The 16061-nt window shown below is 40.4% G+C and overlaps 1 protein-coding gene across 1 annotated transcript in view; it reads left to right on the plus strand.

Moving 5' to 3' along the window:
• LOC132395196 (serine/arginine repetitive matrix protein 3-like) overlaps positions 1-16061 on the plus strand; it is a 314865-nt gene that overhangs the window by 275691 nt on the left and 23113 nt on the right. Inside the window, exons 6-7 of the mRNA XM_059971486.1 lie at positions 3994-4101; positions 8591-8822. Coding sequence (XP_059827469.1) covers positions 3994-4101; positions 8591-8822 — 340 coding nt within the window. The remainder of the gene's footprint in view (positions 1-3993; positions 4102-8590; positions 8823-16061) is intronic.

Below are 16061 nucleotides of genomic sequence, written 5' to 3' on the forward strand. Positions count from 1 at the left end.
GAAAGTGACTTTAGTCCTAACAAAAAAAGCAAGAGCAGAAGGAAGTTAATCAGCATTGAGTACAACACAGGAAGCGGCCCTTATTAACCAAATTAACCAAAACCTATCGACCGACACATGACCCATATCCCTCCATTCCCTGCAAGGTCATGTGTATGCCTCTTAAATATTATTATTGTGTCTGCTCCCAGCACCAGCCCTGGCAGCACATTCTGGGGTACGAGGAGAGAGCAGAAAGTGGTGCTGAGGCCAAGGTTGGATCAGCCATGGTAAGAATGAATGTCCATGTTCTTCTTCCATAACTTTCACAGTGCGGTTGTATAGAACTTTAGTTGAGCAGCAATCGGAGATCGTATGTAGTACTACAGGAAGGATGTGAAGACTCTGGGGAGAGTACAGAGGAGATTTAACAGGACTTTGCCTGGATTAGAGCGTGTTAGCTACAGTGAGAGGCTGGATAAACTGGGATTGTTTTCTCTGGTTCATTGAAGGTTTAGGGGGCAGTCTGATAACAATATTTATGATGATGAGAGGTATAGGTAGAGAAGATTGTCAAAGTTTTTTCTTTGGATAGAAATGTCAACACCTAGACGCAGGGGTAGGCAACCTATGGCACAAATGATTTTCTAGCATGCATTAGTCATAAATTTGAGGCAAAACATAACTAGCTTATTTAAATGGATAATTCTCATATTTCAAGTTTCTTATGGCATTTATCTGGCCCACAGGTCTGCTCATTAATACACAATCTGGCCCACAGAGGCAAAATGGTTGCCGACCCCTGATAGAGTATACCTGAGTGACACACAAAACGCTTGAGGAACCCAGCAGGTCAGGTGGCATCTATGAAGAGAAATGGACAGTCAACTTCTTAGGCCAAGGCCTTCCATTAGGAATGGAAAGAAAGAGAGCAGAAGCTAGAATAAAATGGTAGGGGGGGGGGGGGAAGGGAAGTAACACAGCTGGTGAATCGAGGTGAGGGGGGAAAGTTAGGAAGGTGTGTGAGAATGGAATGGGATTAATGTAAGAAACTGTGAGGTAATAGAAGGAAGAGGCAGAGGGCTGAAGAAGAGAAATCTATAGGGAAGGATGATAAGGCCATAATAGCCTCTGACCCGAACCATGGAATAAATGTAAGGTGACGAACCAAAGGGAGAAAGATGTGGGTGATTGGCAGGTCAGGAGAGCAGGAGAGAAAAAAAGAGAAGGGGTAAAGAGGCCAGAGGAATAAGAGAAAACAAAAGGACAAGGTTGGGGAAACAGAGGGGAGTCGTTTCTGGAAGATAGAGAAATAGCTGTTAATGCCATTAGGTTGGAGACTGTCTAAAGAGAATATGACATATTGTTCCTTTAATCTGCACCTAGTGACTAGAGGACGCATAGAAGAGAGGAGCAAACTTTGACAGAGATGTGTGAGATTGCCAGCATTGCAAGTTTCTCAATTGTGCAGGGTTACATAGGTTACTCTTTGCAATAACATCCCTGGCAATAGACTGCAGTGTTGAAGGCACTTACACACTCCCTTTCACAAGATGTTCTCTATCAGCTTGTTCAGGTCCCTTTGAGCCTGCGGGCGCACGCTGCATCCCTTCTCACGTGTTCTTGAAACAGCCTTACTCTGCACCAGCTGGAAGAAGGCTGCTTGCGTCGTGCATGTGAGCTTTTAAGGCTTCGTTGAGGGTTGGGGCTGACCGTTCACAGCTGCTCAGTCTGACACTCAGTATTGAAGAACATGTTGAAACTGATGCAGTGTAATGTTACAATGGGAACCCAACAATGCTGTGTCGCAAACCTTGAGTTGGATGAATATCATCTTTATCAGGCTTTTAAAGACACTGTTAGATTATCATGTACACTGCCTTAATGCTAGTAAAAAATCGAAAAGCAATTATTAGGTTCTGGCATTTATTTTAAATGCACTTAAAAGAGAGTAGACAGACATTATGCAAATACATAAACCATTATCATTCCTTGTTTTGTGTTCTCAAGATTAAAAAGCAAGTGAAGTTTAAGGCCTTGCAATATGTAACATTGATCACAAGTAGAGATAGGGACTATTTGTTTAATAGTCTATTTACTCAAAGCCCTTTCTAGTTTTTTTTACCAAAATGTTGCTTGATAAGAGTCCAAAAAAGCACATGGGCTAACGATTGCTCAGTTATCTGTTACCTTTGGAATAATATTGAACTCTTGAGAAAAAGCAGAGGGAGTATGGTAATAATCTTATTAAGATTTACTGGGCTGTACATCAGTGAGCAATAGAGCTGCTGCTTCCTGCCTCCAATGAAATGTGTTCAGTCCTGAACTCCTAATGCTATCAGTGTGCAGTTACCACATTCTCCTTGTTATCTCATAGGTTTTCCCTGGGTGTTCCAGTTTTTCCTTGCATACCAAAGGATGTGAGTTGATAGGAAAATTACCATGGAAACATTGCTCTAATGTGTGGGTCGGAGGTCGAATCTGGGGGGAATTGATAGGAATGGGGAAAGAAGAGTTCACAAGTAAACGGAATTGCTCTGTGAGCTAGTATAGACTGGATGGGCTGAAATGTCCTCCTGTATTGTAAAGAGAAATGGATTTGGCCAAAATTGGGAAAAAAAATGAATATTAAATGAAGGTATAGAATTTGAGCAAGAATTTCTAATTATAGTGGAATTATAGATGGAGGCTAAGTTATCAGAAGCACTAATAGAATTGTTTAAGAAGATGTAGTAAACCAGATCAACTGCTGTTTGGGAATGAATTGAATTCTAATAATATTATCAGTGGAAATGAAGGGCCCTGACCCTCCACAGATGCTGCCTGACCTGCCAAGTTCTTCCTTGCTCTAGATTTCAGTGCCTGCAGTCTCTATTAGTAGTTCAGGTTTCCCAGCCTTTTTTAAACCAATGACCCCTACCATTAATGTAAGGTCCGTGGACACCTGATTGGGAATCGCTGATTTAGTTGGTGAATAATATTTACTGCAGGATCCCTTGTAAGAATTGAAAAAAATATGGACTAGGTTAACTTGAAGAGTTTTTATCTTGTTGGAGTTGGTGAGTAAATTTGAATCCATGACAAGATTCATAGATGTGTTCACCGGAAGAGTGAATATGCCTCACTCTGTGTTCTCGTCAGTAACAAGGCATGGAAAAGGCATTGAACGTAGCTGAAAATGAAGTAAGGCCCAAATGCTAGTCTGAAATTCATTGCATCTTGAGGCAAAATGCAGCAATCCTTAAAATTCTTAACTTGTAAATATATTGAAGTATTTGAATTTTCAATCAATACTCAGCCTTAACAGCTCTCTGAGGAATTGTTCCAGATTTGTACTACTTTTTTCAATGAAGTACTTTCTGACCTCTCAGCTGATACTTAAGGTCATGCACATGATCTAATTTTTTACCAGAGGAAATATTTTCTCTTGATTAATCTTTACAAAGCCTTTAATATCTTAAATACATCAATAATATATCATCTTAATCCTCCTAACTCAGGGGAATGCAGGCTTTATTTGTGCAATTTAGGATCAGAATTTAATTTTTTTTTGATGAATCTCAATATTTTTACATTACGAATGCAGGTGACCTCCACGTTATGGCCGTTTGAATGATGGAAATTTACCCTTACAAGACACTGCCCAAAAAATCTGAGATACGGAATAAAATTAATTCTCACAAAATTTATGTGAAGAAGTAAATATGCCCACAAGGTTTATTTCTCTCAACTTGCATTTCTTGCTTGTGGCTTTGTGTTGTAGAAATTCGTGATATGGCCTGATTTCTAGGTAAGCAATAACGCAGAGGTCGCCTGTAATGACGAAAATTAATTAAATAATCAGTTGTGTTCTGCTTGAAAGGTAGATTCTACTTGAAGGTTTATATTCTGAACTGTTTGCCGATGATGCTCTTTTCCAATAATCTATTGTCCTGAAATTCCCACTGCTGGCTACATCTTCAGGGCCTTGCATAGTATGGTCCATATCTCATACATGCTTCACTTCCTCAGTAGGTCACCCAGTGAGTCACCACCTCGGAAACCACATAAAGCACGGAGCTGTTGCAGCTCCCGCAGTGTGTCTGCATCGTCTGTATATAGCACTTCCAGATCTCTCAGCAGGTCAGTATTACAAGGTGAAGGTTCTGCTGCAGCACTGCATTTTCTAAATGTGGCTATTCCCTCGACTTCACATAGGGGACGGGTTCACTTCAGTGTAAAGATTATAGGTCATTGAGATCCAATCCCAGAAACCAACAATTTATCCATATAAATCGCTAGACCACAAAGTTTCAATATTTTATAAAACAGGATCAGGTGTTACATAACACCTACTCATATAAATTTTAACAGGTGGGAGTTACAAATTGGGAACATTATGCGGTAAAGCTCTTGATTATAGTCCTGTTAATTCTGAATTCCTACCTATAAATCTAATTTCCTGATGTAAACTTTTTCATTACAAGTATTAACATACATTCATAAACAGTCTTGGTAAGAAATGAAACTTATATTAATATTAATTGTTCATTTACATGATACAACTTGTACTGCGTATGTTATCTGAAGTGTTCAGTTACACTGCTGGTACTGTAATAGAATTAAATATGGGGAGTGCTTTCGATGTTTCAACATTGACGATTGAATGATCCTAGTTAGGAGGAGGCTTTATTATCACAATATTCCCAATTTGTAACTCTTATCTGGTAATCTTTCGAAATTTGTAACAGAGTAGGTTTATGCAGCACCCAATTCTGTTTCATGAAATGTTAGACATTATGTGGTTTACAAATTTATATTACACCCCTCTTAAAAACCAGATCGCTGTAGGACATTGGTAAAAGAGACCTGAGAAAGATAGTGAAAAGAAAGAATATATAGAGAGGAGATATATAGAAGATGGACAGAGAGTGAGAGATATATAAATAAAAATGAGGAAGTAGAGTGAAAATATTATTCTACTGTTTCTTAGTGCATTAAAACTGCTTATCACACGGTTACTTCTTTAGGTGTTTAGTGCCCTTATTAATGCATCATCATGATGTCACAAGTAAATAATGACATCTGAAAAAGGACAAAAATGTATCACTTTTAACAGGGATTGGACAATGTTTTATGCTTTTTATCTGAGCCTGTCTGATCTGCCTTTACTTGATCTAGACCGATTTTGTGCAACGAAGATAGTTATAAAAGGTGAGCTCACCTCTACACATTCAGTTCTGTATTTTAAGAGATGTGTACAGCTGCCAACCTATATACTCTTTATTTATATACACACACAAGATATCTAAATTAAATTTCTTTCCCTCTGCTTTCCAAGTTACATTTGAATTGCATTTATACATTCTAACTATAAACTTGCTGTTTCTGAAGATGGTCATGAACATGTGAACAATACCTTAAACGATGAGCTACTGATAAAATTGAAAACCTACCATCTGTGATCTTTATTCATTATATGGCAATTTGAAGAGTTGTCACACACCAGTACCAAAGTCCTGGAGTTAAATGGATCAGCAGCAATGCAACCTTGTGATATATGTTGGCCAGACCCATCCCCTTACAAAATCTATCATGACCCTTGACAGATGCCAAAGCCTATAATGCAAGATGCAACCTGCCACAAGGCTGCTTACTGTCATTGTTTGACATGCATGCCACTTATTCATAATTTGTAATTGTCATCAAGGCTTTTTCACTGTTTCTGATTATTTCAGACATGAAAAATGCATTAAAATTATTTTTAAATAATTAATTTTAAAAACCTAGCTTATAGCATTTTTAAAAATCAGTCAAACATAAAAACATTAAATTAAAGCATCAAATAAAATGCAAACCTTTTTGTGATCTTTCTTTCCATGGCTTTCGGCTCCCTGTTCAAAGGAAAGGTATATGGATTCTGTACCAGGTCTAATCTGACACAGGATCTGACAGTAGATTTGCCATTGTAACTACTGGAGAATTTCAGCAAGTTACTACTCTGCCTTGATACTTCAGAGGGAACATTGGCACCAAGCTCAGCCTTTCAATTTAGGATCAATACATTTACACCAGGTCGCAAAACTGAGACATTTATGTGGAATTACTGACATAATTCATGCAATTAATTTGCCCTATTGTAAATGCTCGCATTCTACAAAATTAATGCCTTTTACTGTAATCCTTACTCCATATTGCTAAGAAAACGACAATGCCATGGACAATTTCCTTGGAATGCAGAGACCAAAACAAAAATTAGGAGAGATAAAAGTCAGAGTGGAGTACAGAAATGTCAAATGCAAAGGACACAAAGGTTATTAGATTCTGAAAGGACAATGAGTGTAAGGGCATTTTATCTAAATGCCTGCAGTATACGAAACAAGGTCAGTGAATTTGTAGCACAGATTTATACAAAGTGGCATGATTCGGTGAACATTACAGAAACGTGATTGCAGGGTGGAGATGAATGGGAACTAAATGTCCAAGGGCATCAGGTAATGCGGAAGCATAGACAGGAAGACAAGGTAGTTGGAGTAATGAAGGATGAGATCAGGGTGATAGTGAGAGACATTATAAGATCTAAGGGGCAGATTATTGAGTCCATCTCGGAAGAGATTAGGAACAATAAAGGGAAAATATCACTGGTGGGTGTTGTCTGCCAGCTGTCAAACAATAACATAACAGTGGCACATACAATAAACTAAGAAATATGTGACACAAGTAAGGATGGAACAGCAGTTGTCATGGGAGACTTGCACATAGATTGGGCACTCAAGTTAGGCAAGGCATTCTTCGGAAGAACTTCACAGAATGCATCTGTGAGAGTTTCTTTAACAGAATGTCACTGAAACTTGCAAGGAAAAATGCTATCTTAGGTCTGGTCCTGCGACCAGGTAAAATTAACAATCTTATGTTAGGACCCTCTTGGAAAGAGTGATCACAGTATAATTGGAAGACAGAGAATATCAGACCACTGTTTAAACAGTGATGTAAGCAAAAGGCAGGTAACTATTGGCCAGTAATGTAATGTCTGTAGTCAGGAAATAGCAAGGTGTCCAAGTCCATAGAACGCTCAAAGCTGCTGTGCAGGTTGACTCTGTGGTTAAGAAGACATACAGTGCATTGGCCTTCATCAATCGTGGGATTGAGTTTAAGAGCTGAGAGGTAATGTTACAGCTATATAGGACCCTGGTCAGACCCCACTTGGAGTACTGTGCTCAGTTCTGGTCACCTCACTACAGGAAGGACGTGGAAACCACAGAAAGGGTGCAGAGGAGATTTCCAAGGATGTTGCCTGGTTTGGGAAGCATGCCTTATGAGAATAGGTTGAGTGAACTCAGCCTTTCCTCCTTGGAGCGATGGAGGATGAGCGGTGACCTGACAGAGATGTACAAGATGATGAGAGGCATTGATCATGTGGATAGTCAGAGGCTTTTCCCCAGGGCTGAAGTGGTTAGCATGAGAGGGCATAGTTTTAAGGTTCTTGGAATTAGGTACAGCGGAGATGTCAGGGATAAGTTTTTTACACAGAGAGTGATAAGTGCGTGGAATGGGCTGCTGGCGGTGGTGGTAGAGGTGGAAACAAAAGGGTCTTTTAAGAGACTCCTGGATCGATACATGGAGCTTAGGAAAATAAGAGGGCTATGGGTAATCCTAGGTAGTTCTAAAGTAGGGACATGCTCGGCACAGCTTTGTGGACCAAAGGGCCTGTATTATGCTGTATGTTTTCTATGTTTCTATGTCTGGATGTAAGTGGTTCCATCAGGCAGACACTTAATAATTTACAAAGGCAAGGTCTTGTTTGACAAAGTTACTGGATTCTTTCAGGTATACTGAGTGAAGTGAATAGAGTGGAACAGGTGGATGTTGCATTGTTGGATTCACAGAAGGTGTTGATAAGGTGCCAAATAAGAGACTTAAGCATAAGATAAAGATGCATGGAATTGGGGGTGATGTATTAGCATGGATAGAAGACTGGTTAACTAACAGAAGGCAGAGAATTGGGATAAATGGGTGTTTGGTTTGATTTCAACGGCATACGGAGTGTACTGAGCCAGGCCTGCAACTGTTCACAATGTACATTAACAATTTGGAAGAGGGGACCAACTCTAACGTATCTAAGCTTGCTGATGACACAAAATTGAGTAGAAAAACAAATTGAGCAGAGTATACAGAGGGGCTGCAGAAAGATGTAGTTAGGTTAAGTGAGTAGGCAAGGGTCTGGCAGATGGTAAATGTGAAATCATCCACTTTGAAAGGACCAAGAGAAGATCAGATTTTTATTGAAATTGGAAAAAATTGCACCAAACAAGGTTACACAAATTAAACATTCTTCTGAATTAACTATGGCTTGGTTGTCCAAGAGTGACACTGTGTAGCTTTCTGGTTAGATGGAACTTTCTATGAAGTAAGCTGTGATTGAGTGATTGAAGAATGGAAGGGAGTCAAAAGTGTGCTTGGATTATATTTGTGAAGTCACTGCATCCTCGATTACAATCAAAAACAGGCTGGATCACTGTACTGTTTATTGACTAAAAAATAATCAAAGTTCACCCATTGATCAAGAGCTGGAACTCAATAAAGACATAGTTCTTTCCACTTAATCAGCTGAATAATTATCTTTGTTTTCCAGTTCCCACAGCCCGTCTTCAGAGCCCAGATCACATTCCAAAAGCAAACACAGCACTATGTCCAGACAGCTGAAGAGTCACAGCAGTGAGCGGAAGCCATGTTGCACTCGATCCAGTCCCAGTCAGTGTCCTCTGCAAGACCGACGCAACCGATCAGTGACTCCCAGGGAGAACGGACACAAGGGTCCTTCGTGGAGTGACAGACACAGACATCCACCAAACAGATCACAGGATGTATGTAATCTTTTCCTTTTTTCTCTGGTTTTCCTCTTCTCTCTCTCTTTTTCCTCTCCAGCAACTTTTCTCTCTTTCTCTCTCTCACTCTTGCTCTCTTTCTCTCTCTCTCTCTCTCTCTCTCTCTTTCTCTCTCTCTCTGTTCTGGGGAGTTTTTGAAGCCAGTTTCCAATCAGAATCTTGTGTGTGCTCTCCATTCTCCAGCATTGTTTTCTATTTCTCATTTCCATCTGAACAGCATGTGCAGTTCATTGACACTGAGAATCATTTGTGTTAAATTCCAAATCTACAAGCTGCAATTTAGCAAAGAGTGCCCTGTTATTATCAGAATGTCCTCTGGCCCATATGGAAATTGCACCCTTGTGTTCCAGAAATTTGTCAGTTGAAATGATGAACATTTCATTAAAGCCTTTAGTGAAAATTATATTTAATTAATAAGGGAACGTTGGGGAGAACAGAAATGAAACAAACTAGCCTTTCACTAAATTTTGATTGCATTACGCCATTAATAGTATTTCCAATCTGTAGGGATAAGGGATTTCAGGTGTTCAGAGAAATCAGAGTTAAACTGATATTTTCTTTGGAGCAAGTTATGGTTGCTGTAAGTTGAAAGGAAAGTAGTCTAACTTATGAATGGTTTTAGTAAACGAGGAGAAGCAGTTTCTAATGCCAGACCATGCACATAACAAATGATATCAAATAATTGACAATGACAGGAGAAGTTGAGGATAAAATTATTCTGCATTGTGTTTTTATGATCTGAACATACGTTCGAAAACTTGATGGAAACAGATGTAAAAGGTACTTTAGAGAGGAATTAGTTAAATATTTCAAAAGGAAAAGCCATTCAGCTTAAACAAAAGGATAGCATTGATAGACTTTTTTTACCAAAGCAGAACATAATGTAGTCCATCTAAGAAGGTCTCTTTTTCATGGGTTCTTATTCAGCTCTCGCACTCTTGACCCATCATGACAAATTGCAGTCTGCCGGCTATGGTTCAAGTGCACTGTTGAAAAGGCTCGGTGGTATGGGCAATAAGCGAGCCCCAGCACGCATCTCCACAGATTTTTTGTGTGATTGTTGCCTGCCCTAGTTTGGTTCAAAGGGGGCAGGGGTTACCAAAACTAACGTCTGACGTGTTCCATTTTTCCTGTACTGTGAGACAAAATACAGGAGAAGCAGTCCGATGCCACGTGATGGTGAATGAAGGGAGTGTCCTTAGGATGATATGTCTTCTATTGTTCTTCCTCATCACTGTCGCCATTTTGAATATTCTGCCACCGCCCCCCTCGGGTAAAAACAAATGATGAAGTAATATTCTGCACCCCCTTCAGATAGCAGTCATATATATTTTCTTAGTGGGTATTTTATTTGGCAGAACATGATCTTTTTAATCCTGGTGTAATCATGTGTTCTCCCCTTACTGCACATGCATTTCAGACTTGCACCATGCTCACCAGCCTCAGCAATCCCACCCACAAGTTCTGTTCATTTTATTCCTGGAGTGTAGTTGCTTTCCTGTATTGAGCCTTTAGCATGGGGGAAAGCTCTCCTGTCTGGTAATTTTTGAATTAGCGAGGAGAAGATGCACCATAAAGCACACTAGCAGGGCAGTATTGCAAGAAGCGAATATTCCAGAATACTCATCACTCCAGGGCTCTGCCTCCACAGTCCTGTGCCTCGTAAAATTAGAATCTTCAGTTGGCAGTCTGACAGTGAATGGAAGTGCCAACCGTGGGCTAGGCTTTTCTCCACAACTGTAGCCAGAGGTTCAAGCAAAGCCTGCCCACAGAAGTGACACTGACATTAGCCTGAAACCCAGGCTTATTTATTGCCAATTCACTGCTGCTTGTGGTATTCCACTTAATGGGGATATCCTCCATTCACTGCTTTTCACCACGAGCAAGAAGCTGCCTGCAAACGAGATAGTGGATAATAAATAAAGGAACACTAGCGCATGACACTCTGGAAGATTTAAAGACCATCTCCATCTGTCTCAGAGGCTGAAATCATAAATAAAACACACTATTCAAAATCCATATCCCTCAAACAATTCACCAAATAGCTGCATCACTGTTCAAATTACCGACACCATCAACTTGAAGCTTATTGTGTTAATAACAAACATTCAGCAGCTGGTCACAGGTTGTGTGCGAATCCTAAGTCATTTACCTCAGAGGTGAATGCTTGACTTTAGTCACTGGTGCTCGATGTGAACACAAGCATTGACTGTACAAAGCTCTGTAAATTTGATTTTCTGAGCAGTTAACCTTGTGCATATTTAGCTTTAGTGACTAAAGATGAATTTCTCCCTTGCAGACATTTATAATGTTGGTTTCTCCTTGGATGTCAGCTTGTTCTTGTGATTCATGCCCTTTCTTTTTCTGATTGCTCCTCCCTGCCCTGAGTTTAGCTCCTGAAATTCCACTTGGGAGACCTTCTTTTTCTGATTGACCCTCCCTTACCTGAGTTTAGCTCCTGAAATTCCGCTTGGGATTCCTGTCCCTCCTCATGCATTGCAGCAAAGTAACCAGTGTCCCTTGATCTGTTCGGGTAAGGATAGAATTAGAAATGATGAATAATGTGCTGCTTGGACTCCTGGTGTTTTAGCAAGTCTAGAAAATATTGGTGAAAGATGCATTTCATTGCTATTTTTGTTCAGTTATTTTATAAATTCTTTTAACTAAAGTTCCTTTAAGGGATGTTGTAAAAGTGTGTGAATAAAATTAGGTTGTAGATCAGTCACAATTACATTGCATCACAGAAAAGGTTCAGGGGATTAAATGACCAGCTCCTGATTTCTACCTTAAACCAAGTTCATTTTTGTAAAATCCAGTATCACAGTACTTAAATTACATAAATTACATAAACTTTATGCCACTGTACACAGAGACAAAATCATGCTGTTGGTCTTCTGTTAAGAAACTCTTTTTCATCAGCATTATGATAGTTCTAAATTTTCCGTTATTGAAGTGGTTTTGTATCTTGCTGAATTCTGGAAACTTGAAGGCCCCTGAGACAGTTGTAAGATTTTTGAAAGAGGATTTAATGTGACCCTCTTATTGTGGAGCAGAGTCGATGGGCCAAAGGGCCAAATTCAGCTGCTATGTCGTGTGATCTTATCGTTGATATGAACTCTACAGCAGATTTGTACCCAGGTTAGGTTCAGTCCATGTTGCCTGCTAGTCTTCTGGTGTTCATCCAGTTGAGAACACCACTCACATTGTAGGTATTGAATAAAATGGAGCAACACAGTTAACACATGATGTAGTAGTAGCAAAAATAATTGATTTTTATCTGATTGGAGACCCTCCTTATAAATCCAGAGCCTACAGCTGTGAGGCGTTGGAATGACTAGCCTTGACAGCCATTGACTATGATTGGAAGGGAGATAGCCTGTCAGTCATCTGTGCATCAACACGATTGGTCAACAACACCCATTCCAAATGAGCTCAGTGTAATTCAAAATGCAATAGCTGAAAGTGGCCTCTTGGGAAAATGACCACCATACCCTTCACTCTGCCGGTAACAAAACTTTTTGTGGCTCAGGCTTATGAAAGATGAATATTTCCATGGTTAAAAGAAATAAGTTTTCTGTTCAGACTCATTCCAGCTCTTGTTTGAGGATGCGTTATACCAAGCATCATATAGCTGTATGTTCATTCGGGGCTGCCATCTGATCTTTACTGCACAGATTATAAAAGATGCCTTGAAAACGATTAGTTAATTACATCACATCCTGAATGGGATTATCTGAGTTTTGTTCCAAAGTCAGACTCTTATCACCTTATTTCCCTCCTGAAATTATTTGGATATCCCACCCAAAATCTGCCTTGTTCCAAAGCAGACCAGTCGTATCCAGGGCCATAGGGAGCAGCAGGAAGAGTTGGGGTACATTTTTGCAAATGGGAAAGACAAGTTTGAGAATCTGCATGGAATTAAATTGAAACACACAGAAAAAAGAATTGTTACTACTTTTTTCCCATCAAATTGAGTGTTAACTGAAATGTATCTGTCCATTTTATTCCCTTAAGCATCACAGGTAAGCTGGTAGTTATTGATTATTGTGAGTGACATGTTTTAAGTCCAAGTCCATCCGCCCTTGTCAGACTGATATCCCTTCATTGATTTTAACCCAGGAGGTACAATAAAAACATTCACTAAGTATTCAGTTTTTGTGGATTTTTGCAGAGCATGAAATTAAAACATTCCCTATAGCTGCTGCAGCCTCCTGAGGCAATCTGCATCTGCAGTCACTGTGGAATTGGTGGAAGTGTCTCTGTGTGACACTGGTGTGTGAGGAAGCTGACTGAAATGTCATACTGTCCTATTGATTTAGTTTTCTGGACAGAAGTGACTGCCCGCTGGCATTTAAATCCTGTCAATCATATGGTATGCCTTTCTCTTCACATACCTCACTGATGAATGTTGTTTGTGGCAAGCTGAACACAGCCCAGCCCTCCTTCCTGTGTAGAGCAAGCCTGACAGGGCGTTTGCCCCTACACCTCCTCCTTCACCACCACACCCAGGTCCTCAGCAGCCATTCCAGGTGAGGCAGGAATTCACAACCGTCTCTTTCGATCTTGACTATTGCACTCAGTACTCTCGATGTGGTCCCTTCCACATGAATGAGACTAGTGTAGACTAGGTGACTGTTTTGCAGAGTACCAGCATTCTATCTAAGACAACCATCTTGAGCTTCCAATTGCATGCTGTTTGAGCTACCCTTACCAATGCCACACTGACCAGTTCATCCTCGGCCTTCTCCGTGGCTACCATGAGGCCATAAACAAACCTCATACTCTTCCTGGGGAGTCCACAACCCAATGGGGTTGTGGTTTTGTTGTTTTCCAATTCCTGGTAACCCACACCCCTGCTGTACCTTTCTCACTCCTTCCCTCCCCCAGATTCTCTCTTGTTCACCTTTTCTATTGCCCCTCTCCTCACCTAGATTCATTACTCTGCCCCATCTGCCTCAATGTGCCCATTACTCACTCACCTGTCTGGAGCAACACATACAAAGTGCTAGAGGAACTCAGCAGCTCAGGCAGCATCTATGGAGAGGTACAAGCAGTTGACGTTTCGGGTCGAGAGCCTTCATCAACATTTATATGTGTTGCTCTGGATTTCCAGCATCAACAAAGTTTCTTGAATTTATGACTTCCCCATCCACCTTGGTTTCTGCTTCCACCTCTATGGCCTACCTTCTCTATCCAACACATTCCCTCCCGTCCAAAAAAATGTGGCTTCATCTGCCCTTCGTTCCCCCCCCACCTACTTCACTTTGTCACCTTCCAGTGTCTATCTCCACTTCCCTCCCTTCTTTGCTCTGTGCTTCACCTGCCCATCTGCCCATACCTTTACCTGTTCCCACCTATTGTCCAACAGCCTCTATCTCTAAGTTGCTTCCTCCCTCTTCCCCACTTAGCTTCATCTCCAATCTCACCCAGTTCTACCAACCACTTCACCACCCCTGAGGCTCCCCTGATACCTCTTCAAATTGGCTATCTTCCCTCTGCTGTCAGTCCTGTGGGAGAGTCTCGACTTGGAACAACAAGCAATTCCTTTGGCTTCACAGATGCTGCCTGACTTGCTAAATACCTGCCGCTGTTTGTTTTCTTTTCACTCCAGATTCCAGCGACCCTGTGTTCCCACATTATCACGATAGGCTCCATCCAATTTCACTTTCTTTACCAAATTGCACCATAGCACCATTATTCATACAAAATTAAACCCTGTACAAAAATACTGCCAACTTGACCAACAAAAAACTGTGAGAACTAAATTTACATCATTTACCTTGATTTATTAAACATAGAACACAGAAATCTACAGCACATTACAGGTCCTTCAGCCCACAATGTTGTGCCAACCATGTGACCTACTCTAGAAACTGCCTAGAATTTCCCTAGCACATAGCCCTCTATTTTTATAAGCTCCATGTACCTATCTAAAAGGCTCTTAAAAGAGCCTATTGTATCCAGCTCCACCACCACCGCCGGCAGTGCATTCCACGCACCCACCACTCTCTGTGTGGAAAACTTACCCTTGACATCCCCTTGGTACCTATTTCCAAGCACCTTAAAACTATTGCATGGCACTTGAACAGAATAGAGAGGCTTTATTAATTAAATTTATTTATTTTTATTTTTTGAGATACAGCTCTTGAATAGACCATTTTGGCCATCCGAGATGCACCGCCCAGTGGTCCCCCGATTTAATCCTAGTCTAATCACGGGACAATTTACAATGACCAATAAACCTCCCAACCGGTATGTCTTTGGACAGTGGAAGGAAACCGGAGCATCCGGAGGAAATCCAAGCTGCCATGGGGAGCACGGACAAGCTCCTTCCAGGCAGTGACTGGAATTGAACCCAGTCTGGCACTGTAAATGTTTGTGCTAACCATGCCACCATGCCACTAAATTACATGTTACAGCAATCATTTTTTTAACACAACTTCTGAAACTCTGTACTGATCTGCACATAAAATAATGTGTTAAACCACCTATTCTTAAAGGAAATCAGATCACAATTCCCTGAAATTGATTCCATTTATAACAAATTTACTGATCTGAGAATTGTATAACAGTTCACTGATCCAAAGAAGACCAAAAAAAATCAATTTTCACGGTAAGCTGAAATTTTAGCAATTAACTGAGGGTCTATTTTGAGAAAATCATAGTAAATAATGCCTCAAATAGGATTTGGAACATGTGACAATGCAGCACAGGAACAGGGTCTTGGTGATGTTGATGCAAATAAATCCCATCTGCCTGTACGTCTTGAACATCATTCCATGCCCTGCCAGTTTATGTGATCACCTAAATGCCTCTTAACCATTCCTATCCTATCTGCATGCCAGGGACCTACCACTCTTGTAAGAATAAAACTTGCCTTTGAAATCCCCTGTAAGCAGTCCCTCTAGTATGCCATCCTGTGAAAAAGAATCAGACTTCCTACCCCATCTTGTAATTTTCTATACTTAGATTTGGTTGTCCCTCAGCCGTCGACATTACAATGAAATCATTGAAAATGTATCCAAGTACTCTTTATAGCTGGTCTTCTTTAATTCAGACATCTCAGTGAATGTCTTCTGCATCCTCTCCAAATGTCCACATCCCATACTGTAATGAAGCAACTAGAATTGCACTTAATACTCTAAATGAAATCTGAATGCAGTTTTATACATACAGGTACATATACAACATGACATCTTGATTTTTACACTCAACATC

The sequence above is a fragment of the Hypanus sabinus genome, chromosome 6, assembly GCF_030144855.1.
Source record: "Hypanus sabinus isolate sHypSab1 chromosome 6, sHypSab1.hap1, whole genome shotgun sequence".
NCBI classification, from domain to species: Eukaryota; Metazoa; Chordata; class Chondrichthyes; order Myliobatiformes; family Dasyatidae; genus Hypanus; species Hypanus sabinus.